This window comes from Diadema antillarum, unplaced genomic scaffold, assembly GCF_040938485.1.
Source record: "Diadema antillarum isolate AM-2024a unplaced genomic scaffold, OU_Dant_1.0 scf00000049, whole genome shotgun sequence".
Classification (NCBI taxonomy): domain Eukaryota; kingdom Metazoa; phylum Echinodermata; class Echinoidea; order Diadematoida; family Diadematidae; genus Diadema; species Diadema antillarum.
In genome coordinates this window covers 1,139,596-1,164,170 of record NW_027270938.1, presented here as the reverse complement: position 1 = coordinate 1,164,170, position 24,575 = coordinate 1,139,596, and the positions used below count along the sequence as shown (strand labels likewise).

Here is a 24,575-nt window from a genome sequence, read left to right as displayed (position 1 = left end):
TGTGGTCGTAAGCAAGCCATCCATGAACATTCCAGTTGCGTCTCACCGCTAGGTGTGATGCATACATACTGGAGAGGGTCCCTTTGTCTGTGCGGCTGAGTACATCATCAGTCTGCAGGATCAGTGGTTTATGTGGAGCGTGAAAAGTGGAAGACTATTGTCCTGCTCTCCCCTGGTCCAGGAGGGAGAGAGCTATCAGATTTGGATTGGTAGGTCAACCGCATGATGTGTAAAAGACTCCCCCGATGATCTCAAAGACCCATCCTCTGTGTGCTGTTGGTATTCTTTTCATGGGTCAACTAATACCCACTGGACCAGTTTGATATTTGAATAGTCAGTGTTGTCACCTTGGTTTGTAAAGTAATCCTGACCCATCTTATCCCATCCCCCTTATGTAGTTCAGTGCAGTAACTAAATGGAGCTCTGTGAAATGAGTATGACATAAAAAACAACAACAAATGATCAAGTTATCTGTAGGCCAACTTGTCCCATATGAAGAATTCTTTGACCTGAAAAAGGTTTAACATCAATTTCTTTGTTTTTTTTTCTTTTTTTTTTTGAAAAAGCAAAATACCCTATTTTTATGATTATTCAAAAATATCAGTTATATGCTTATGAATAGTTTCATGATGTCATGATAATGTACAATGTATACAAAGTAAATGCTCTTAGAAAAAAAAAATTAATACTAGTAATGCATTCTATGGGAATGCAAAATAGAAGTCATATTTAGGGGACAGATCAGGCAGTTTTATATCTTATGATATTCTGACTTTAGGAGCCTCATATTCTGTAGATTTTCTAACACAAAAAATTTTGCTCCCATTTCCACTCCCGTAGAATCTATTTTGCTTTATTTAATCAAATCAAATAATCTTACATGAAATTTGTGTAGCATTTTTTTTTTGCACTAAATCAGTTTGGAATTGAACATGTCCACATTCTAGAATGCCCCAATGATTTAAACTATACTCTAGACCATCTCAGAGCACTGTTTCTGGAGCTTTCTTTTGCTGGTGTTGGGAGCTAATAACGTACATTAGTTTTACCAAAATGATTTGCCCTTCATTGATTAAAATACGCACACAGCTAATACAAGCAGTGGAGCTTTAAAAGCTGCTGCTGCTCGCTCGCTGTATATCATCCCCTCTCTCTCCCCTCAGGAGCAGGCACTCTCTCTGTATCACTCCAGTAGAGGATGAGCACAACTGAGAAGCCAATTCCAAAGCCGTTGAGTGAAGGGGTGTGCCATGACCTGAAACACCACTGACAGTACTGTTGGCATGATGAGCCCTACAGTTCTAAGAAGATTGGGGGGGGGGGGGTGGGTGGGTGGAGGAGCATTTGAGATGAGGAGGGGAGGAATAGGAGGGATGCTGTGCTTGTTTTTGATTTATCACTTGGGTCTGCTTGTGAAATTTTAATGGATTTTTTCCCCTTTTTTTTTTGCATAATGAATTCTCCATTCTCCCAACATTGCGACCACTTGGATTTGTGTGGTGGGTCGGCCGTGTCTGCCTTTATATACAAAGCTTCATTGATGGTTGTTGGCTATGTGCTACTAGCTTATAAAGTTTTCGTGCAGAGTCATATTTGAAAGCTTTATGTAAACTTATATCCTTTACCTGTTCTCAGCTGTTTAGATGTTATCCTGACGAGTGAGCATATGAAAATCTTAATGCTACGAGTATAGTGGTAGCTCAGTGGACTACTATGTGAATAATCATTCATTCATGTAGGAATTGTGTACTCTGTAGAAATTACAATGATGAGTCATTTTAGATTAAAGGGTGTATGAAAGGAATGCTAGATGTCTGTCAGGGTACTGTGCTTCGTTTGTGTACACAGGAAGGAATATCTATGGTTTCATCGAAGAAGGTAGTGAATAAATCACCAGCTCAGCCAGCTTCAGTGCGGCCTCAAGAAGAAGAAGAAAAACAAACAAACAACATGGATGCCTACAGCTTAGGTCACACATGAGGACATGCTAGAATACTGATCAATCCATGTGTGTGTCAGTAAGCGTGCCAAAGAATTCAAAGCCAGCATTCCAGTCATTTACATTTTGAAGGCCTTTTTCTTTGTAGGTTTTCCTCATCTTGCTAGTCATGTCGATGTTCTTTCGCTCTTTGGCAAATTCAGTGGTTGTGAGAATGGTGAAAATAGAACTGTCCGACAGCTTTGAATCGAATGGGTTATACATGACTTCAGTGCGGGCCAAGTGTATTCAATAAGCAGCTGGCATTGGGCAAATCAAGACAGAGGTGGATGGGGGGGGGGGAGGGATGGGGGGGCGTTGGCTAGGGTATTGATGCAGCGTTGTATTTTGGGGGATGCAGGTCACATACATTTAGGCAATCAATGCAGTCTGGCAGTCTGTTCATTATTTCTGTGTGGGGATGTGCGGCCGTCCTGTGCTCATCATTATACAGCTCCCACTGCAATAAAGTCTGTCCCTTGCGTTAGTCTCTTCAGCCTCCAGGTGCAGACTCTGTGGCTGTCTCCACTGAGGAAAGACAGTGAAGTCAGCTGATGAGATATTTATCCACTGTGTATAGAATATGAGATTATGTAATTTTACTTTCAGTGTGTCCCCATGCCATCACAGACCTTTGGGCCTACTCTCTTTGAGGGAAAGCATGTCAATGCCAACACCCGAGCAGATTCTAGTCTGGATACAGATGTATTTTGTACACGTACATGTTGAATGTACAGTGTATGTGTGTGTGGGTATACTAGTATGTGTGGGTTTATAAGTGTGTGTATGTGATATGTAAAAATATGTTGCATGTATATGACTATAATCATCATACCTTTCATGCGTTTGCTTCAGAGGGCTACAGTGTAGACAATGCTATTGTATTGTCTACCAAGAGATCATGCCAGTATAGGGGTTGGGGGTTGGGGGGGGGGGGGGGGGTGAGTGAGCGTGTTACCGTTTTAGGTATACAGCAAAGTCAAGGTGATTTATTATACTTCGATTGGATATATAGCTCTTATCAGAATCAAATTTTCAGTCCAGGGTGGTTGCTTTCGTCATACTGGCGGCCTTGAAATTGTGCGCGGGCCCAGTGTCATCAGACCGTCTCGGCCAAATGCTCCACTGTCGAGGCAGCCTGCCTCCTGCATAATGTTGCCGCCTTTTTGCTGCGCTCTGTGCACTCTCGCACATCAAATGCAAGCTCGTGGCGCTGGCAGCACGGACTGGTTGCAAATTTGGGGTCCTGTTAGCCCCTCTCCATCAGATGCCAGATCCAATTCCCCTCCTCGTTGGTTCTCTCCCGCCTGCCCCCCAGAGCACTCATGGCCGCCCTCAAGAGGCAAACCTCCCAATCTTCTCACCCTGCCAACTCTGTTGCAAATGCATGAAGGCTTGCATGTCTTGCGCACATTCCTCACTTCTCGTATTCAGTCCAGGCCACACGCGGCTCCTGTGCACCGGGCCCGTCATGGCTCACTCAAACAAGCCAGCCCTGGCAGGATATTAGTCAAAGCTATACAGTGGACAGGGATTGAGATATTACATTTCCACTATTTTGGTCCAAAGTGTGTATTTTTGATCCCCTTCAGGTGTTGGGAGTAATAACCATACATATGTGTGTATACACACATGAGAAAGTATTGGGTGAAAAGGCAGATTAAGTTATTGAAATGACGTTTAATAGCAAAGAAGAGAGAGAGCGAAAGGAGGGATCTGGGAAGCATCATCAAACAAAAACTGTGCAAAAGAAACACTTCAACCCTCTGTGTGCTATATTAATTCCTGTCCATAGGTTTGTCTGTTAAATTTGGCACATTTGACTCTTAGCACAGAAAGAGTTGAACGCTTGAACACAGTTGAGGCAAAATTATTATGATTCCTTGATACACAGGCCTAGTTTCTTTTTTATGTTTGTAGCAATTGTTTTGTGTGACGATATTCAAAAGTTGACATTTATATGCGACTGAACATTTGCTGGGTGGATTTTATTTGTAGAACAGTAAGCTGTCACTGCAATGACTGATGGCAACCAGTGGAAAGAAACACACTTTGTGTTGAATTGAAGTTAAACTTTTGATCTCATTACAAAATATTTACTTCCAGTTTTAGTTGCATATTTCCAATACAGATGAGCTTCTACTGTAACACTTTGTGTTATTTAGATTGCTGATTTTTCTCAACTGCTCTTGCCACGCTCAGCCACTCAGCTGTCTTTGCAGAAACAGTCTGCTGTGCCTCATTACTTCCTAACCTGCATGTTGATGGAATGTGTCTTGATAATGTATTACCCAGTCCACATAGTATTCTCTAGGGAGGGAAGGTTATCTCATTAATGCCTGTAGATGATGAATATACTTGAGGATGGAGATAATTACTCCCTGATTTGGTAATCGGCTGTGAATTTCTCATGTGACGACGTACATTTTCCAAAATTGATTTGATTCAGCAGTTCTATTTGATTACTAGTAACAGTGCTCATTGCTGTTGTGTGAAAACAGTTTGTGAAAAAAAATCCTAGCACATTCAGTTACAAATGCATAATATTAGGATTAAAAAAAAGAAGGAAATCAGCCAATAATGTTCTAGCCATACTTTCACATGACTAATTCTGAAGTGCAACGTTGCTCCTTGTGAGAAGCTATGTGGATGCCATAATCAATTCATTGCAGACAGCAGAAAAAAACAACAACCCAGAAGCGAATATGGAGAGAAATGGCAATGAAGCCGAAAATGATCACATCACCATGGTAACCAGTGATGCACATACCTGTGTTTATATATTCATGAGGAGAACAAGGTTATCCCTGATGCCTAGGATTTTTTTTTTATTCCTCCGCCGCTGTTATCATTATGATGATCGGTCTGTAGCTGAAATTGGTGCGTGCAAGAGCTCTTTCCCTACACATAATGTCACAGCATGAGGCCATTTTATAAAGGGCACCAGTTGAATAAATTACAACTAAATGCTCTGTCAAAGACCAGCTCTGTGAAAAGTTCTTATTCAGGATGGCTTATATGCATGCATGATGCATTTTGATGGTTAAAGGTGTGGAGTAAAATGTTCATTGGGAAAACATTTCTTGCATTGATTCAGTTTTTACTTTTTTGATACGAAACATTTTTCTATGAAGGTGTTCCAGATTTTTGTAAAAGACAGTCACACAAGAATTTATTATTGTTGTGTAACCATGCTTTTCGCCATTTGTCGCAGAAAATTTACTGAAGAGTTTTGAGTTGTAGCGATTGATAGCAGTGGATATCTGGAAAGGAATCTCGAGTACATTTTCGCAGCATTTAGCATGGCAACTGCACTAATATGAACTTGTGAATTATTTGTGGTATGTGTGATATTTAGTTTGTATTATCCTCAACCGTGGGCTTTACCTTGATGACTGAGTATTTATTTTACGATACCCTCCCCCAAGAAAAAGAAGAAGTACTAATACTGTACCTGCATTTTAGAGGAAAAGCAAGTGAGGTTTTAGTGCCATGGAAATGGTGCGACAGTGTAATGAACCAAAATCATGACCTGCACACTGTATTTGATGGCCACAATTATGGCTGGCCACATGAGGTTTTAGGTTATGAGCAAGTACCTAGGACCAACATCATCACTGTACTGTATGTATTGTTATCTGTCTAGCACTCTTTGCACTTTGTGTTTATAGCATGTGAAGAATGGTCAGAAACATGCCCACATGTACAGTATGTGTACTTGCAGAAAGGCCTGAAATTTGAATGTGAGGAAAATTCTTTTCTTCTACATTGATTGACTTCCCATGGTTTATCTTCATGATATTTTCATTTTTAGTCTTCATCATAATTTGGTAATATGATCTTTGTTTTTGTCATTTTTTTTCTCCTGCCTACCATCAACAATTATCTAGGCACCAGAGGTGGCATGCGTTCCTCGGTCAGGCAAATTAATACCCTGTCAGTCAAATATGACATAGTTATGGAGTTCGTATCAAGCCTGACTGTAACACTGTATGCAGTCTACATCCTGAACAAATAGAAAGAGTAGACGTGTTGTTGTCCACACCGTAGTTTGCCTTTGGACAGCTGGGAAATGTGATGACACTCCAAAAATCACGTAGAGTCAATCTTGTATTAGTGGCCACCTGTGTCTAGTGGCCATGTGAGGCTGCTGCAAACTCCTGGCAGAAAACTTACAGACCTTGTGTGTATATTGCCCACTGGTCTGAAATAATGCCAGTCGCTTGAGATTCCAGGATGAACCACATATCTGTCCAGCATCCAGATTCTGTTAGTTATCTACATCTCACACATTAATAATCAGCCTTCTTCCAGGCAAACCGCAGTGTTATGACTCAGGGTGAAAGAAAACTAAGAAGGAAGTACTGTCTTACCACCTACTTTTCTTTTCTTTCTATTTTCTTGGAATAGACAATCTGTAACATATTGTAAGCGTTTTACATTTTTTTGTTAGCATCTGTCAACAGTGGCCACCTGCCTGCAGAGGCCTCACCCTTAGCTTTTTTTTTTATCTCCATGAGTGGTTGTCTTACACCATGATATACATGTACTGTGAAACCAGAAACATTTGCTGCATGAAACTTTCGTGAATTGCCAACCGTGAAAAACATTATGAGTATATGGAAAGTATTGGATTGTGTAGATGAAAACTTCTGCCTGCATTTCCCTATTGCGAATCTTGGCTCCTTGTGAAATTCATGGAAGTTTCATGCATGCAAATATTTCTGGTTTTGCAGTAGATTGGTAGACTGTAGATTTGGAGGTTGTGCCAGAATAGTGCAGTTAACAGTTCAGACAAACTTTTGATGACACTGTAGGACTCGGTCAGACATAATTGATAGAGATTAATATCTTTCCCCTCAGTTTCAGTTATGAGCTGCCCTTGAAGTTTTGATCTGGTATTGATATCACATTACACATCTGTAGGGTTTGTTAGTGATGTAGCTGGTACTGAAAAGCAGTGCTTTCTTTTTTTATCTTGTCTGTGCAAGTTTGAAATAAAGACGATGTAATCTTAAATATAATTGCTGTATTGAATCCGACAAAATGCTAATATGGCACCAATTATGTGAAATTGAATTTGTCATTCCTTTTTCAAGCATTGCCTGTCCAGAATGAGACATGATTGGTATCGTTTGCATCATCAATTATAAGTTGCAGCCATTAGTACCCATGAGTGCACTGATGTTGGGAGAGATCTCAGCAATGAGGCAACATTGGCCTGTAGCCACTGATGGAGTGTGTGCACACTTTCAGGAAGTGAGCGGCAATCCCCTGGATTTTTCCCCCTTTTCCTGTGTGCACATAGCCCACTCCTGATAACTTCTGGTGCACCAGAAATAGTGCGATGAAAAGTTGCAGAATGAGGATCTTTGGCTCATTATTTGCTGCTGTGGAAAGCCGGTGGAAATTCCTGATAAACTAATTCCCGACGCCGGCACAGCATGTTTTAACTTTTCCATCACCCTCCAGTAGTACATCCTCTTGTAATGTGAGAGTATTTGGGAAGGGGATGTGGAAGGGGTTAAACAGCATACCTCCTACACATGAATGACCTTCTTTCCAACGTACAGTTTGTAAGTGTTAACTCATTTCAGGTGAACCTCAAGTCTGACTGATGGCAATAGATATTATCCATTATAAGTGATTATTAATCACAGATCAAGCAAATAAATCCCCCACCTAAAAAAAAAGCAACAAACAAAGCAACAAAAAAAAAGTACAGGCATTTTCATTATCTCTGCCATGTCTTACTGCTGTTTCATCTCTCATCATATTTCTGTTGGAATCTGTGATGACAAGCAGCAAGTGTTTGTCGGTGCCACTATGTGGGATATGGTCTTTAAATGTGGGAAAGTGGGAGGCGGGGGGGCACCAACATTAGACACAAGTGCCCCAGGGCAAGCTCACATGTATGGGTGAATGTAATGGTCCAAGTGTATTGCATGATGTAGGGCCCTGATAGAGTACCAAAGTATGGCTCAGTTAAGTGGGTGTGAATCGTAGTCTTGAAGCTCATTTCTCATCAGTGGAGTTCTGTGGATCAAAGTCGTGAAGCTCCATAATCATCAGAGTAGTTCTTTAATTTCCCATGTATGGCTTCCCAATGCAAGGGAAATGAAATCCAAATACATGTGGATTGAGTGAATGCAGCAATATTATTAGTAGGACACATTAGTGAAAGTTTTAGGAAAATTGGCCAATCCCATCAAAAGTTATGGATTTTTAAAGTTTTGTTGCTGCCATCGCTGAATGAGAAGACTACCTGCAGTTTGTGATATCACATATGGAAAATGATATAAAGAAAATGCAAAGAAAATTCAACATATTTTCTTTTTCTAGCACAATTGAAGAGTACTTTACTTCCCCTTTCAAAAAGCAGGGGGAATGATATTACCCTTAGCATCTGTCAGTAACAAGTTACGGGAATGTGTACTTTTCCTAGAAAAGGAAATTTTGTTTAATTTTCTTTGTATTTTCGCTATATCGTTTTCCAGTATATGCGATGGCATGAAATGCCATAGTCTTCTCATACAGCGATGGCGGCACCAAAGCTTTAAAAATTCATAACTTTTGAAAGCTTTGTCCGATTTTCCTCAACACAAACACATACACTTTAGCTACACTTGTAGCACACACGCACACACACACACACACACACACACATACACGCACAAATGCAAATACCAAGCAATCCAAGTTAATCAGTTTACAGCATTATTATTGCTTTTGAAACTGTGTGCTGTTGCTTGGCACCCCTGGATTTGCCAGTTTTGTTTGGCTTCCATTTTACAAGATAAATAAAATGAAAACGTTATTGTAACCACCAAATGAAGACTTTAGATCTGTCTGAAAAAGTCTTGAGAAGTGTGCCTATTCCAAAGTCTTACTGTCGTCATCTTTTTATCTTTTCTGTAGGTATCTGATCCAGGAGCTGCTGAAGCATGAGTTCTTCGAAGACACCGCCTTTCGGGTGGAGATCGTACACGATGACGATGGCACAGACCAGATCCAGTTCATCATGCGTGTGGAGGACCCCAAAAAGAGGAGGGATAAGCATCGAGACAATGAGGCGCTGCAGTTTGACATCGCCTTGCAGAAGGATGACCCGGAGCAAGTGGCCAAGGAGATAGTACGTATTATTGTCAAAGTGTATATTTTGCTGTCCCAAGTATTCATATTTGTGTGGTCTTGGCCACCTTTTGCTACATTTATACCATGTTCTGTACGGCCACAGCAATCACATTTCAGGCCACTGTGGACACAATGGGATGGATGTGAGGCAATATGTTCAAAGTGACAGACCATGATTGCTGTGGATGCCCTGTCAGATTTTTAAACTGTCCAAAAATTGGCCACGGCAGTCGTGGTGCTGATGAGAAACCTTGTAGGTCGTAGTAAAACGGAGATAGAGATGAAGAAAATAGAGATCAATCTTTGAAGAGTTTCCATTTTGGAGCTCACTGCTTGCATTGTCTGTGACAGTGTCAGCAGTATTACATTAGGATATTACCGACAGCCGATGCTTACCATTTTAGAACACCAGCACTTACAAAAAGCTGTTTGAATGGGAATGCAGTACAAAATGTACATGTTAATCACAGGTGCATCATGGGTTGATGGACTGATTACTCTTGAATGTAAGAGGGAGCAATTCTGCATCATGTTCAAAATGTCTTTTATGAATGCAGTAAATTTAGAAGAACAGAATGGTGGAGGTTACAGCATAATCAAGCCCAAATATCATGAAATTTAAAGTTGCATTGTTATTCACACAAACAGTGATATTAGTTTCCCATTTTGGCATTGTACCTTATGATGACTTTCATTTTCTGGTCCTCTGGAGGGGACTAAAGCTGCTGAGCATTAGATTAGGCCTACCTCTCGAGTGGCCATTAAAGATGAATCACAACTCAACTATTTAAGATTTGTCTTTTCATTTAAGTTGTAAAAATGGAAAAAATTGGTAATAATGAAAATATAGTTGCTATGATCATAGTGATGATAGCCATGAAGTTGATGATTATGACATTGAATAGTAGTGAGAGTAAAAGTAGAGTACTGAAGATTACAGTGATTGAATGGGTTAGAATGCAGAGTCTGAGAGAAAGAGAGTGAATATAAAATGCAGTGGGTATAGAAAGGTCAAGAATGGAGGAAACCCAAGGAATGGCAGGAATCTGAATTCTGAGTGTAAAACATGATTTATGGAGGCTGCAAGATGATGTGGGAGAAATGTGTGTATACATTTCTAGACATCATGCCACCAAAGTGCAGCATTGTTGGGGGCTTGATGTGTCAAGGAATGTATGCCTCACACTCTGGAAACAGAGATGCCAGGCTCTTGGGCTTTACTGTAGGTGCAAGAGCTGGAGCAACCTGAAACCATGTGGAGAGGTTGTGATGTGTGAGAGTGAGCTCCAGTGTATCTCCTGAATGATACAGCCTTTTTATTAGCTCACCTGAGCCAAAGGCTCAAGTGAGCTATTGCGATCGCCCTTCGTCCGGCGTCCGTCGTGCGTCGTGCGTCGTGCGTCGTGCGTCGTCCGTCGTCCGTCGTCCGTCGTCCGTCGTCCGTCGTGCGTCGTGCGTAAACTTTTTACATTTTCATCTTCTTCTTGAAAACCCCAAGACCGATTTTCATCAAACTTGGCAGGTAGCATCCCTAGGGGGTTAGGAACTCAATTTGTTAAAATGGGCACCATGCCCCACCCAGGGGGCCCCCAGGGGGGCCCAAACCCCCCAAAATTAAGGAATCTGTAAAAATCTTCTTCTCTAGAACCAGAAGTGATAGAGCTAAGTTAATAATATGAGTTAGTACATTGATGACTGTAGTTTCAAGTTTGTTCATGGCAGAATCAGGGGTGCCCCCCTTGGGACCCAGGGGAGGGGGGTGGGGAAGGGTTCTAATGGGGCCTAAATTGTACATTTTCATCTTCTTCTTGAGAACTCCATGACCCATTTTCACCAAACTTGGCAGGTAGCATCCCTAGGGGGTTAGGAACTCCATTTGTTAAAATGGGCACCATGACCCACCCAGGGGGCCCCCAGGGGGCCCAAACCCCCCAAAATTAAGGAATCCGCAAAAATCTTCTTCTCTAGAACCAGAAGTGATAGAGCTAGGTTAATACTATGAGTTAGCACATTGATGACTGTAGTTTCAAGTTTGTTCATGGCAGAATCAGGGGTGCCCCCCTTTGGACCCAGGGGGGGGGGGGGTGGGGGTGAGGAGGGGTCCTAATGGGGCCTAAATTGTACATTTTTATCTTCTTCTTGAGAAGCCCATGACCCATTTTCACCAAACTTGGCAGGTAGCATCCCTAGGGGGTTAGGATCTCAATTTGTTAAAATGGGCACCATGCCCCGCCCAGGGGGCCCCCAGGGGGCCCAAACCCCCCAAATGAAGGAATCTTTAAAAATCTTCTCTAGAATCAGAAGTTATAGAGCTGAGATAATACTATGAGTGAGTACAGTAATGACTGTAGTTTCAAGTTTGTTCATAGGAGATCCAGGGGTGCCCCTCTTGGGGGTGGGGGGGGGGGGTGGTTGGAAGGGTCCAAATGGAGGCCTGAATTGTACATTTTCATCTTCTTCCTGAAAACCTCATGATGGATTTTTGTCAAACTTGGCAGGTAGCATCCCTAGGTGGTCAGGATCTCAATTTATCAAACTGGGCACCATGCCCCACCCAGAGGGCCCCAGGGGGCCCCAATTCCCCCAAATTAAGGAATCTTGAAAAAATTGGGCCCTTATTGTACATTTTCATCTTCCACTTGAGAATGCCTCGTCAAATTTTGGTAGAGCTGTGAATAATTTAGATTAGTGACTGCGTGAAAGGTGAACTTGCGATACTCAGGTGAGCGCTAGACCCGCGGGTCTCTTGTTTGGGAAGCTAGGGGATGCAAGAACAATTTGGACCCCGACAGAGCCTTTACGAAATCACAGGGACTGTGGTGTTCAAAGTAATCTGACCCATTTAAGCGTTCCTGGGAGAGTTCTTTGCCAAGTGAAAGTATAGCCAGACAGTAAAACCCTTACTAAACTGATGAACCTAGCTGCCCAATGCTGTCTGTAGTCTGGAATGCAGACCCATATTACCTAATGTCAGCAAGCATACCCATACACCATTATCATTATGCTCCCCCCCCCCCCCCCCCCCCCATATCAAGAAGCAAGTGCCATGCCATAAATTGAAATTTCAGCATTTTTGTACATTATTTAATGCTTGAGTTTTAAATATTGGCTGCACTTTCATTACTTTGGAAACATTTTCTTGGATCAGTGGGTGCAGATGTGGACCAAGCAAACCTTGTGGAGACATTCCTGTAGACTTTCAAACTTGTTCATTTTTTGCAGTCAAATTTCAGAGTGTCATGTGTGTATCTTGATATGTTTAAAAATAACTGATTAGTGTCAATTCAAACTATATGGACACAGACACTCTTCCTTGTTGATATATTCACTGCACACTATGGTGAAAGTGATATATGGCAAATAAGAGCATCAAACTCGAGATCTGATTGCCGTGTATGCACCCAGTCTCTGGATTTCCTCTAATTAAGAGAGGGGGGTAGTGCGAAGCTATAGATTACCGAATCAATCTTCTAATTGAAAGTCCCCTGATTGACTGATGGCCATGAGTGTGTGGAAGGGAATAGGCACTACAGCTAATCCTTGGGCCAGACAAAAGAATCATACATCATGAGCCGGGCTGACTATCTGTTTTTGTTTTGTTTATTTTTTTTCACTCATGTATTTTGTCATAGTGGGACAAATGCTCTGCTGAAAGTGTGTTTGGTCATGTGATCTTTGCTCAGGGCACAATGCACTGTCCCTGTGTGTATTTATTGTTTTGTGGAAAAGGGACATCTGTTTTGATGAGCAAGCCCTTACTCATTGCTCAAAGCTCTGCAACCTTGAGTTGTAAAAATAGAAAACATTGCTTTAATACAAATGTACTTCAGTATGGGGTATAGCAAGATTAGCCAGCCATATTGGTTACATGTTGAATGGTTTAGATCTTCAGCAGAAGTGCAGCATACATTTGTGGTATTCATCAAATTTGAATTAATTTTCCTCTCTTTTTTTAATTCTATGGTATAGGGCAGTGATATGTTACAAAATGTACCAGAAAAGCAGTGTTTATATAACAAACAGAATGTGCTATATCACAGTATATCAAATGTTTGTTTCAGCAGGGAAAAAAAATCTGTACTCTCTCTGTTGTAAGTATACGCCCTACATGTAGATGATATCAGGCTAGCAAAGTTTGATACTGTAGAATTGGTCACGAATCAAAGAGATTTATGATCATCAGAACGTTGCAGTTTTGCACAACAGAATACTATTAACAAAGCGTACAAAAGACTGCAAGCTATTTCCAAATCATATTGAATATTACTAAAGGCAGTACTATCCTCTGCATAATATTTTAAGATGGCAGAATAAACATGTGCAAAATATCAGTCAAGGCTTTGTGACATTACAATGTTAAATGTAACCACTTTGAAACCGGCCATTCTTTGTTCTTGATCTGTTATTTTGCTTTAAACTTTTTCACCAAAAAGCAGTACCAAACAGAAGAAACAAAACAAACAAACTTATTAGACTGTGAGTACTGAAATTCTCTGGATGTACTGGACAATGTGTTTGAAATCCCCCCTTTTCGTTTTTGAGAGTAACTATCCCCGCGTTCACATTGGTCCCCGCGATGCGGGGAAAGTCCCACGCCGCGGGACTTTCTCCTCCAAAAGCATAATGTGAACGCTCACTGGGACTTGTCCCCTCGTCCCCGCGAAGCAAGTCGGGTACGGGGACAAGATTTGGAGGGGAGAGTGACCTTGGGGCGCAATTGATAGCGTCCAGCTGTGGTCATCAAATGTGCGCATGCGCAATGCCTGGATTCAAGTGGTAGAGCTCGCTTCAAGCCCCAAAATGCCCCCACAGCTCGGGGACAGATGAGATACCAATGTGAACTGTCAGTCGTAAAAAAGATAAGATCTCTTGTGGCTGTCCCCGCGTCGCGGGGACCAATGTGAACGCGGGGTATGAGAATGCATGGAGCTCCCGTTGAAATGAACATGGTTGTAAGGAAATTTCGTTACAGGGACATAAACGTCTATGTCCCAAAATTATTATCATTTAAGTCTGGTATGAAATTTCCTTGGGTTAAAAGAAAATTTTGATAGAAAGACCAAAAGAAAACTGCTGGTCCCAAGGACTTTGTTATAACAAGAGTCGCCTGTAACACACCTGACTTGTAGTTCGTATCTCTGTCCTTTCGCACAATCTGATGTACCTTATGGCCTGTCATTTATGTATTACAGCAAAAAGACCTTGAAGGACTGTGATTATAATTCCCCAAAACTTCATGTAGGCCTGTATGATCTATACTTGGCACTCCTATGAATTTGAATCTCATAGAGTGTATTGACAACTTCCATCCATTGCACGGGGCACCATGAATAAACACCTGCAGAGGAATGGGGGTATTAGGGGTCTGAAAGAGACCTTCTGGTCTAAAGGTGACCTAATTTGCGAGTGAAATGTTGGCTGGAGGGATGGAGAGGAGAAGGAGGGCAGGAGTGTGTTTGTCCTTCGGACCGAGGTCACTTTTCGGTCAATACTCTTGGGCTGCACATGTAGGTCAAGTGCTGTGTCTGATTCTTAAAGTTGCACACACGTGACATGTTCATGCACAGCAAACGGTTGTTCTTCTGAAATCAGTTTCACAGATCAGTTTTAATCATGAGCTGGAAACCTCCGTCGCTCGACAGCCCCACGCATGCATGCATGAGAAATCCTTCCCCTCCTCGGCACAAATTCTGTGGGTAGCATCTGCTAAGGTGTTCAATTAATGCGCTGTAGGAAGAGGACAATAGCCCAATTTAGATCCTGCTGCCAATAGCGACGACTGATGAGCTCGAGACAACCCTCTTCCCTCGCCTCTCTCGCTCTTTCAAGTAAGGAATAACAGCATCCTTGTGTCACTTCCTGGACTATGATGAGGTAGCTTTCGTCACCCCTACAGTATTTTCCTAGAGTCTCAAAGATACAAAAAAAAGGAGAAAAAGTGGGGAAGAAATGAGGGGGAGGGGAAGATAGCGGTGGAAGTAAGGGAAATCTGTTACCTCGGCTAAATCTAAATATGGGAAATGATTTCATGGGGAATAATCACGCATATTGCGCTTTAGTTGGCCTGGTGGAGGAACATGCAGTTTGCTGGTACATGAATGTCAAGCTAGATTTGTAGAGCTGTTTCAAATTACAGGGGCTCGTCTGTAGAGTGCATTTCCAATGAGAAGATTATAGTGATGGAGGGAGGGGGAAGTGGGGGGGGGGGGGGTATCAGCAGCCAGGTGCGTGCTGACTTTCAGGGGAGGGAATGTCAAGAGAATGTTCATGCTGAAGGGTTTGGAATGTTGATGAAGGATGCTCCCAAGTCCTGAGATGCGGCTGAGTGATTTATTACCCTCCCTGAAATAGAATTTCTACCGGGAGTTTAAGCCATTCTCGTATTCTTCTTTTTTTTTGCGACAGCCGAACGAACATCTATCACATCAATGGGCTTGTCCAAGCCTACCGTGCACAGGGTGTGCCTGCTTATATCATTGTACAGCTCTACACACACTGACACACTTCATATATGATTGCACAAGGCTCGTTTTGCTGACATGAATGTAGACATAGATACATAGTAGTGTACTAGTAAACATGTAGGAACACTCCGAGTCACCTTGGCCTTTATAGGGGCCTTTCTCCACATACATGTACAGTGCTCATGTAATGTATAGGGATACAGCAATATGGTGACTATTAAAGATATGCACTTGGTTGGGTTCCAGAGCGAAGCCAAGTTTTATAGTGAAAATGTGCTATCTCTGCCAGAGACGAATTTGCCATGAATTTTTGATACAGAAAAAGCAAAGGTTTTAGTTTTTTTCTTATGTGGTTGCCATTTTCTGCAATTTCAGTTTAGATCAGACATCATGCAAGTATTAGTTCAAATCGCTGCCAATTTGGTGACTCATATTAGGGAAAAAAGATAATGCCATCCAAAATCATGTCATAAAGTCTGTTAGATATGTTTCCTATATGCCCATGTCTTGGAGGTGGCCTGTAGGCCTACATTCCCACTCATATCAGGACAATTACCCCTGTACTCAGTACTGGTTAGTGATAGGGTAAGAGTAAAGAAGTGGGTTAGGGTTAGGTTCAGGATTAGGATTAAGGTTAGAGTGCAGGTAAAGGGAAGGGTCTGGGGTAGTTGTCCAGGGGATAATTGTCCTAGAACCATTCCCAATACATTTTATCCCCCAAGACTTCCATTTGTGACATAATACATGTGGGCACCACAAGTTTCTGTGATGAGATTTATACATCCATGTCTAGAGAGAAGACTAGGCAGGACAACTCCAGATACACTTCATGTCTCCTTAGAACTGGAATGAGAAACTAGGCAGTGACACACCATCAGATTTTGAATGAACTTTAGAGACTGAAAGTGACTGAAGCACCCTTTGCCAAGCACAACACTCCAGATGGGAGCAAGTCATAGCTGGGCTCGATGCAGTGATCCACATTGCCCTCGAGTCTTCCTGTTTCATGTTACGTTTATGGAAAACTGGTTCTCCAGTTGGCGATGGTATTGGATGAAAACAGTAGAGATATGACAGTGGGCTACTAAAAGTATACTGTACGAGCTGAAATTTTCGCGGTGGTTTTATTTTCGCAAATTTCGCGAATCGCCTTTGAATCGCGAAAATAAAAACGCGCAAATAACTAAGTTCAGTTAGACCCTCGCAACCGCGAAATGAACAACACGCGAAAACGTCCTCCAAGTAGCAATTCGCGAAAATATCTGTACGCGAAAATTTCGGCTCGTACAGTATCAGAGACAAAGTAGACATATGATGAGACTGTTATGAATGCTTACTTTTGATTGTTGGATATATTTATTATTCAGCATCGTACCATTGCATCACAGAATGTTGCCATCATCATTTGACTATGATGGAACATGAGGGGTAGCTTTTGCACAAAACCTATCAATGTATTACATCTCTATGAAACACTTTGTGTCCTGCCAGGGGCTTCTGTATTTTTAAGATAGGTGAACTATCCCACTGCAGTAAAAAATGCATTTTTATGTACAGAAGTTGTACCAACAGCAGGTTTCTTCAGGTGCTGATACATGTATAACACACAGATGATTTCTCACATATATCAAGTTTTCACTAACTTGTAGCTTACTGATTTGATCAGAAAGGTGTTCTCTGTTGGGTAGATCTCATTAATAAGCCTAGCATGTCCATGATTAAAGTAAATTTTGAAAGAGGTAAAGAGTCTTGCATATAATATTCTCTATTTAACCTTTTCGTTTCAATGAAATGAATACTGCTATAGGAGTATTGTGTCATGAAGGCATCAAACAAATTGAACCCAATTCTAAGAATGTTTACTTCATACTTTTTTTTTTTTGCATTTTTGTAACTAAGATGGAATGAAAGTCGGATAGAAACTCTGTGGGCGCTTTCTGTAACTTTGCAGTATCAATGTCACAATATGCTTACATTTCATGACACTGAAGCATTTTGCATTTTGTATTATAGCATAGTTGATATGATGGATTTGCAGAAATGTGAAGGTATAGTTTATGTGAGGATATATCACAGTGCTGGCTAGATTTGTTTACAGGAAAGGGAGAAAAAAAAAGAAGGGGGATGCATGAAGTTGATCTCAGCTGTAAGGTCCATGTGAAGATATCCTCTCGTAAATCCAGGGATACATTTTCATGTAACACTTAAGAGGAGGGAAAGAATGCAGGGAGATGTGATAAGTAGTTCCCTGGTAAAACCTCAGTGTGCAGACAGGGTGGATATCAGTTTGGGGCAGGGTTAATTGTAGGTCGGTATATCAAATCATGGTCACGAGGTGTTTATGTTGTTCACGATGTTTGTGTTTTCATTTCCCATAGCTGTCAAACAAGCTTGTTATTCTGCTTGTCTAGTCATGACGGTCCCTTCTTTACATGGTTGTATGGTTTTGCCATTCTGTAGATGCTGTTGAGTTTTCAATGGGCTGGATGTGAGTGCTTGTATAGTCGTTGTATAGAGAAAGAACAACAGAACAGAAAAAAAAAGTGCAGAACTTTGCACTGTGGAGAAGAAAATTGGTCATATTAAATAAATGTTACTGACAGGAGCTACTCATCTTTTGACCTGTCTTACAATTTCAGTTAATGGGCAGAAAGCCACTAATGTTGGGTCGCATATGTTTTCCTATAACATTGCTAAGAAGAACATTGCTGAGAGAAATTGCTAATTGGAAGCAAAGGAAAAGTTTGTTAAAACAGCATTTACACGTCTCTTCATACTGAGTTTCTTTTTCTTTTCTTTTTTTTTTACAAGTGTATAGTAAGCTTCATGCAGCTGATTTATTTTCTTTTTTAATATCAATGCTAGTTATGGCTCTTCTCTCTCCATTACTAGCTCCGTCTATATTCTCTCTATCACAGTCATTCCTTTCATGTTGATTTGACAAAGTACATGCTTTTGAGTCATTTCTTGCATCATTTCTCTCTCTTTTTTTTTTGTGGTTTACAAAGGAGCTTTAGAAAAAGCAACTTAGTTTGATGAACCACATCACGCAAATAATCAGCAGAGAGGGGAGTACTGAGAAAAGTGAATTAGTGGGGAAACATTGCCTACAGCTCAAATTTCAGCGGTTAATCTCCCAACTTCGATTCTAATTTCCTAAAATGTACAGAGGAGTACTTCAAATAGGGCAGCAAGCCCTTCACATTATATGCCTGCAGAGAAGTGCGTATTATCACTTTGCTCTGAAGGTGAGCGTTTGATGAGCACGAGACCTCACAAAAAATATTCAGTCTTTGATGCTAGATGCTGTATACCAGAGAAAGTAAGAAGATAGAGGAGAAACGATGAATGCCAGATGCCTTGTTGAAGAGTTTGTTTTCATCCTGTCTCCATGCATTGGTGTTCTCGTTCAGTTTTCTTCAAGCCACCAAAGTTGCGTATGTCCTCCTTCTTTCTTTTGTGATAGTGTCTTCATTGAAATGGTGTCCAGTACGGCAGGCTATTTGTTGAAATTTTAATTGTATGCTGAAGTCCAGCAATGAGCAGGCATTTTCACTTTAGTATCCTTACTGTCTGATCAGCATTATTTTGTAGTGTTTAGAGGATATCATTCAAAGTGAATTACTTTTTGTGTGCTTTTCTCCCCATTGGAATTTAGATTCGTAAAGTTCATTCTTTTGCAGTGTGAGAGTTATTTATGTGCATCCCTTCTGATCTTGTAGGTAGTGCACCTCGAAAACAGTATTAAGTGCTGTGTAATGACTGAGCGAATAATCTCAAAATAACTTGCGAAGTGCCAGACTCTAAACAAGAGCGTGCAGTGTGGACATAAAATCTGCTCCCCTTTTTTGTACCCTCTCTACTGCCTGTGCAGTCTTTATTACGAAGTGACGTAGTCTCCTGTCCAGCTGTTCATTCTGATTTGACGTATAATGATGACTGCTACCTGTTTTGTGTACTATATTTTGTGCTGAGCATGGATGACTGGTAATTAGCCTTCATATGTCAGGGATGTTTTAAGTTGGATGCAGTATAATTAAATTTCTGAAATATGATATTGTAATGTTTTCTTTTTTTTTTCTTTTTTCATAAGGCATTTGTTACATAAAGAGATTTGAATGAGGAAGAGTAGTAAAAGTGTTGGATGTGAATAAGAATTTGCACACTTCAGAATTACATGCCAATGCCATGTTCCTCATAATTATAGATGTGAATTCTGATTTACACCTACAGATGTCCTCATACTGCCTTGCTTTTAAGTCATGCTAACCATCTCCCCCAAATAAAAAACAACAACCAAACCCAAAAGTATCAAATGAGTGATTTCTCCTGTTCTGTACTGTATGAAAAACAACAAACAAACAAGCAAACAACTGTAAGTCTACTATTAATGTAGTTACACTGATGCTTTGTCATCACCATGCAGCATACTAAGAATCAGCTGCCTCCTCAAGAATTTATAGAAATGTTTCAGTGAGCATCATTTACTTCACAGAAATTTCTCCAAATTTATTTGGAAATATTAGGGCAAACTATAGGAACCTCACTCTCAAAATTGGAAGAATGAAAATCAAACATCAGAGTGATTTTCTTTTCTTTTCTTTTCAATTTTTTTTTTTTTTTGGGGGGGGGCACTCTTTGATAATTTTCTCTGCGAATGAGACTATCTTCCATGCTAATGTCAGGGGTATTGGAGAGGTGGAGAATGGAATGAAGGCTAACATTTGAGACATGATCGCATAGATTACGCCATGCCTAACATGATGTCAGTCTTGGTTTGTCACGAAAGAGGAATAGCTATAAACTTTACACAGATATTAAAGATCTTACAGATTGCAGTGTGCCAATGTGCAATAAGTACATGTATTCCTCCCCACCCCCTGCAAAGATGCATATCATCGGTAATGCTGTCATCATCTGTCCTGTGAAAACAACTCTAATTATCAAGCAGTTCCTCCCAAATCATCAATTGTTCTTTTTTTCTTCTATTTTTTTTTTTCACATGTAGCCAGTGTATCACAGGGATATTTGTTTAATATATTACCAGGAGTGATACATGTACTTAGCCCCATAAATATCTCTTCAACATTGTTTTCAATATTCAACTGTAGTCACTCAGTGTCGGAAATCTCTCACACAATCACAATTATTTCAGAAAAAGTAATGTTATCACAGACAATTCTGTGATTCTGCAATAGTTTTTTGTTGACATTATTAGCTCAACAGCAAAAGAATGAAGAAACAGTTTGCTTGTAAACAGGAGAATATCAGACTGCTTGCAGAATTTTCTCACCCAGTTAAAAAAAAAAGAAGAAATAGTAATGATTTACAGCTGTACAACACATTGAATAAATGTTGGGAAAGAGAAGTCCTGTCCTCCTAATTCTGGTTTGTTTTGTTTTGCTTTGTTTTGCTCTTTTTTTAAAATTTAATTGTTGTACTGTGATGGCCATAATGGAGAAAAATACTTTGGCATTTGACTGTTTTATCAAATGTCTCCTCTCTATTTATTGTATAGACCTTTGTTGATTTAATAAAAAAATAGAAAATGATAGCAATGTTTTGTAGAGAAAATCAGTTTTCAGTTATCAGTTAAGATTTATTTGATAACGAACAAAAGCCAATCAATATACAAATGCAGGTACTCAACATGACTGATGGAACATTCATGTTGTGTCTTATATCATCAGTTCATATCATTGGTTTCAGTATAGTCAGTAACCGCTTCATTTATTCTTCACTGAGCAAGACAAAGATGTGAAGCAGAACATGTGCATAAAAGTTGGCAGACTTGGTTCACCCACTTTTGAATCACTGCAAACGACAGTGCCGTCTTGTTCTTTCTGTTTGATGTCAGAGTATTGACTAACACATTGTTAAGATGGGCTGGGGTGTACATTTCTACAGCGAGTAATCACAGTGCCCAAGTAACCATCTTACACTTGCATAAGTGATTTTAATACTGTTGAAAAAAAAAAAAGATAGTTAAATTGACGATTATTTTTGAACAGTGAATGAGTGACAAGAGAGGTAGATGAATAGATAAAGAATAAAGCAATGAAAAGAAGTGACAGGAATTTATGCATATGGATAGTAAAGTGAAGTGAAGTAAAGAAGAATACATTCAACATCGAACTTTTGCTGAGTTTTTCAGGAAAATATTACATCAAGCTCCATCAAACTCAAAAGCTTTATTTCTGCCAGTTCTTTAGGATAAAGCCCTCTGGAAAATGATGAAAATAAGCACCTTTCTCCACACCATAAAGTGTTATAAAAGAGGACGGATGCATTTTGCCTTCCGCAATGGCAACATGTAGGTTTCATTACGTTTTCATTTCGCCTTTTATTTTTGTCTGCCACCAACTCATCCCAGGTACGGATGGGCTTTGTGAACGAAGAGGACCTGAAGGCTGTTACCAAGGTGATCAGGGACCGCATGGCTGCTGTGGTGAAGAACCGGGAGAAGCGGAGGCAGGAGAAAGAGAAACAGGAAGGCAAACAGGAGGAGGACAAAGGTAAACATGATCACTCAACTTTTTGTCTCCGTTTCTGCTGTGAGTCTCTTTCTTTTATTTCTTCTTCTGTAGTCCTTCCTTTTTTTTTTTTGAGTGAAACATCTCAGAAAGTTGTGTTTGCCACTGAAATGAAAAACAGTCCTTAATCTCTGTTTTTGATCCATCTCTTTGTTTTTTCTGGATTAAAAAAAAAGAAATGACTTCGAGGGAAGGGGCTGATGAATAGTTGTTTTTTCTGGAAACTTCTTTGAGGTTGATGTTTGGTGGCGATGTTGTAGCACTCCTAGGTGTCACCCCTTCATGATCGTACGGATTAGTTTTTAGGCTTCCTTACTCCTCCTTGAAAAGGTTCAACCCATATTTCCCCAGACAACAGCCCACGTAATCTGTCATTGGTAAAGGGCTGCCACCCCTCTTTTTTTTTTTCTTTTTTTTTTTCCTCCTTTTGTACTGTCACCTTCGGTATCTTTCCATTGATACACATTGTAGTCTGATCGGTGCTTCCATGCTGTTCTGTGCATTGCAGCAGCTTGATTCCCTGATGAAAATAATTCTTCTGTAGTAATTTCTAAACTATTCCCCCCCCCCCCCGAAAAAAGAAAAAAGAAAAAAAATGAGAAGGAAGGGCTTTACGCATGGCAAAAGGGTATGATAATATTCTGTAGGCGTGCAAACCTGTCCTGCCTATCTAGACTAGTAGATACTAGATTGTATTTTAATGTAGTGATACTAGGTTTACCTAAAATAGCTCTTCAATAGTGCAATCCCCTCTTCATAGCACAAGAAACGTGATATGAACTTTTCTTACCTGTATTTTGTCAGAAGTCATACACAATGCACAATACCACCCTCGTTTATACATGTATGAAATTACAACCACCCATGCACTTTCAGAGACGTGCATATGGAAACACATACATCATGCTGTGTTGTTATAGCCTATGTGTGCTCCGATTTGTATTTATGGTTTTTAGCCCATGAAATGATAGCAATTTCATGATAGGAGAAATTTATGAATTATGCATTTTCTTTGAAGACATGATGATTAAACCTTGCAAAATACTCCAATTTGAACAAGGGCCTCAGCATTGATTGAATGATTATTTATTCAGTTGTTCATATCTTGGTATTGTTTAACAGTGATTTGTAGGTCAATTGAGCAAAATTGCCTATTTGTATGGCTGTGTCCTGAAGGATGCTTAGAGGCATTATTATTTCTTGATATGAAGTAATTGCAAAGATGATTGCTATTTCATTTCAACAGTGCAACCTTCATTATGATGAAGACGCTCTGCAGATTGTACGCGTTAATGAATATTCATCCAGGATATGTGTTTGTCAAAGCAAATTTGATACAGTTTTGAAAGACATAGAGCGTAAACTTATTTCAGTTTTGAACTTGACATTGAGTGTAAACTTATTTCAGTTTCCAGATCGCAGCCCTTCTCAACTGATACCTTTGTAGGTAGCATGGAGCAGGAGTTATTGCTTTCACAATTCTAATTCTAATACTCTAAATGAAAGTCCTAGAAAAACCAAATAATCACATTTTAACCAACATATAAAAAATAGTGTCCATGTAGTGGTATTGCCTGTTCCCCCTCCCCCCCCCCCCCCTTCCTTGTGTTGGACAATAAAATAGGTGTTTATTGAAGGTAAATTTGAACTATACTTTTTGATGAATCATATTTTTGAAGAGAAAAATATATTCCAAGCCAATCATTTTACCTCTTCCTTCAATCCAGTACTTGCAGAGCCAATTCCTTTGTGGAAAGTGAGGGCTTTAATGTCTGAAGAATATGATATGTTGATGTATAGTCCAAGGGTGAGATGCTATGCAGTTAAGGATTTTAATGTTTAAAAGATTGATTCTTATTCTTTCTTTCTTTTTTGTGAAGGAGATCCTGGGACCATGACCATGACCATGACTGCAGACAGTGGAGTTGGGATGTCAGGTGCGTCGTACCAATCAGATGCCACAGGAAAGACCGCTTCTAGTCAGGTGCAGAATACTGGGCCTTTGTCGCAGCCATCAATGGGCCAACAGCAGCAACAACCTCAAGCTCCATCGCAGAGCCAAGCCCAGGTTCAACAGGCCCTCTCTGCTGTCTCGCAACTGCCCCAGCAGGGCCATGCACCCACCTCCCAGCAGTCTGCACCCACCACGCAGGGCCAGCAGCCCCAGTTGCAGCAAGCTCCAGCTCAGCAGCAACAGCAACAGCAGCAGCAACAGCAGCAGCAGCAGCAGCAGCAGCAGCAGCAACAAGTCCAGCCACAGCCAGTCATGCCATCATCTCAGACTGTGATGCAGTCACAGGAGAACCAACAACCAGCAGCTGACACATTGCCACAACGAGATCAGTCGCAGCAACAACCTCAACAGTCCATACTGCAGCAACAAGCCCACGTGGCAGGGCAGCAGCCACAGCCACTATCCCTCCATCTCAACAGGTAATTAAATTTGTGTGTGCATGTGTATGTGTG

At 40.7% G+C, this 24,575-nt stretch overlaps 1 protein-coding gene across 1 annotated transcript in view; it reads left to right on the top strand.

Annotated features, from left to right (window-relative positions):
* The window catches only part of LOC139715435 (uncharacterized), a 120,685-nt gene that overhangs the window by 51,936 nt on the left and 44,174 nt on the right, over nucleotides 1-24,575 (top strand). Inside the window, exons 6-8 of the mRNA XM_071627008.1 lie at nucleotides 8,897-9,110; nucleotides 21,950-22,091; nucleotides 23,990-24,542. Coding sequence (XP_071483109.1) covers nucleotides 8,897-9,110; nucleotides 21,950-22,091; nucleotides 23,990-24,542 — 909 coding nt within the window. The remainder of the gene's footprint in view (nucleotides 1-8,896; nucleotides 9,111-21,949; nucleotides 22,092-23,989; nucleotides 24,543-24,575) is intronic.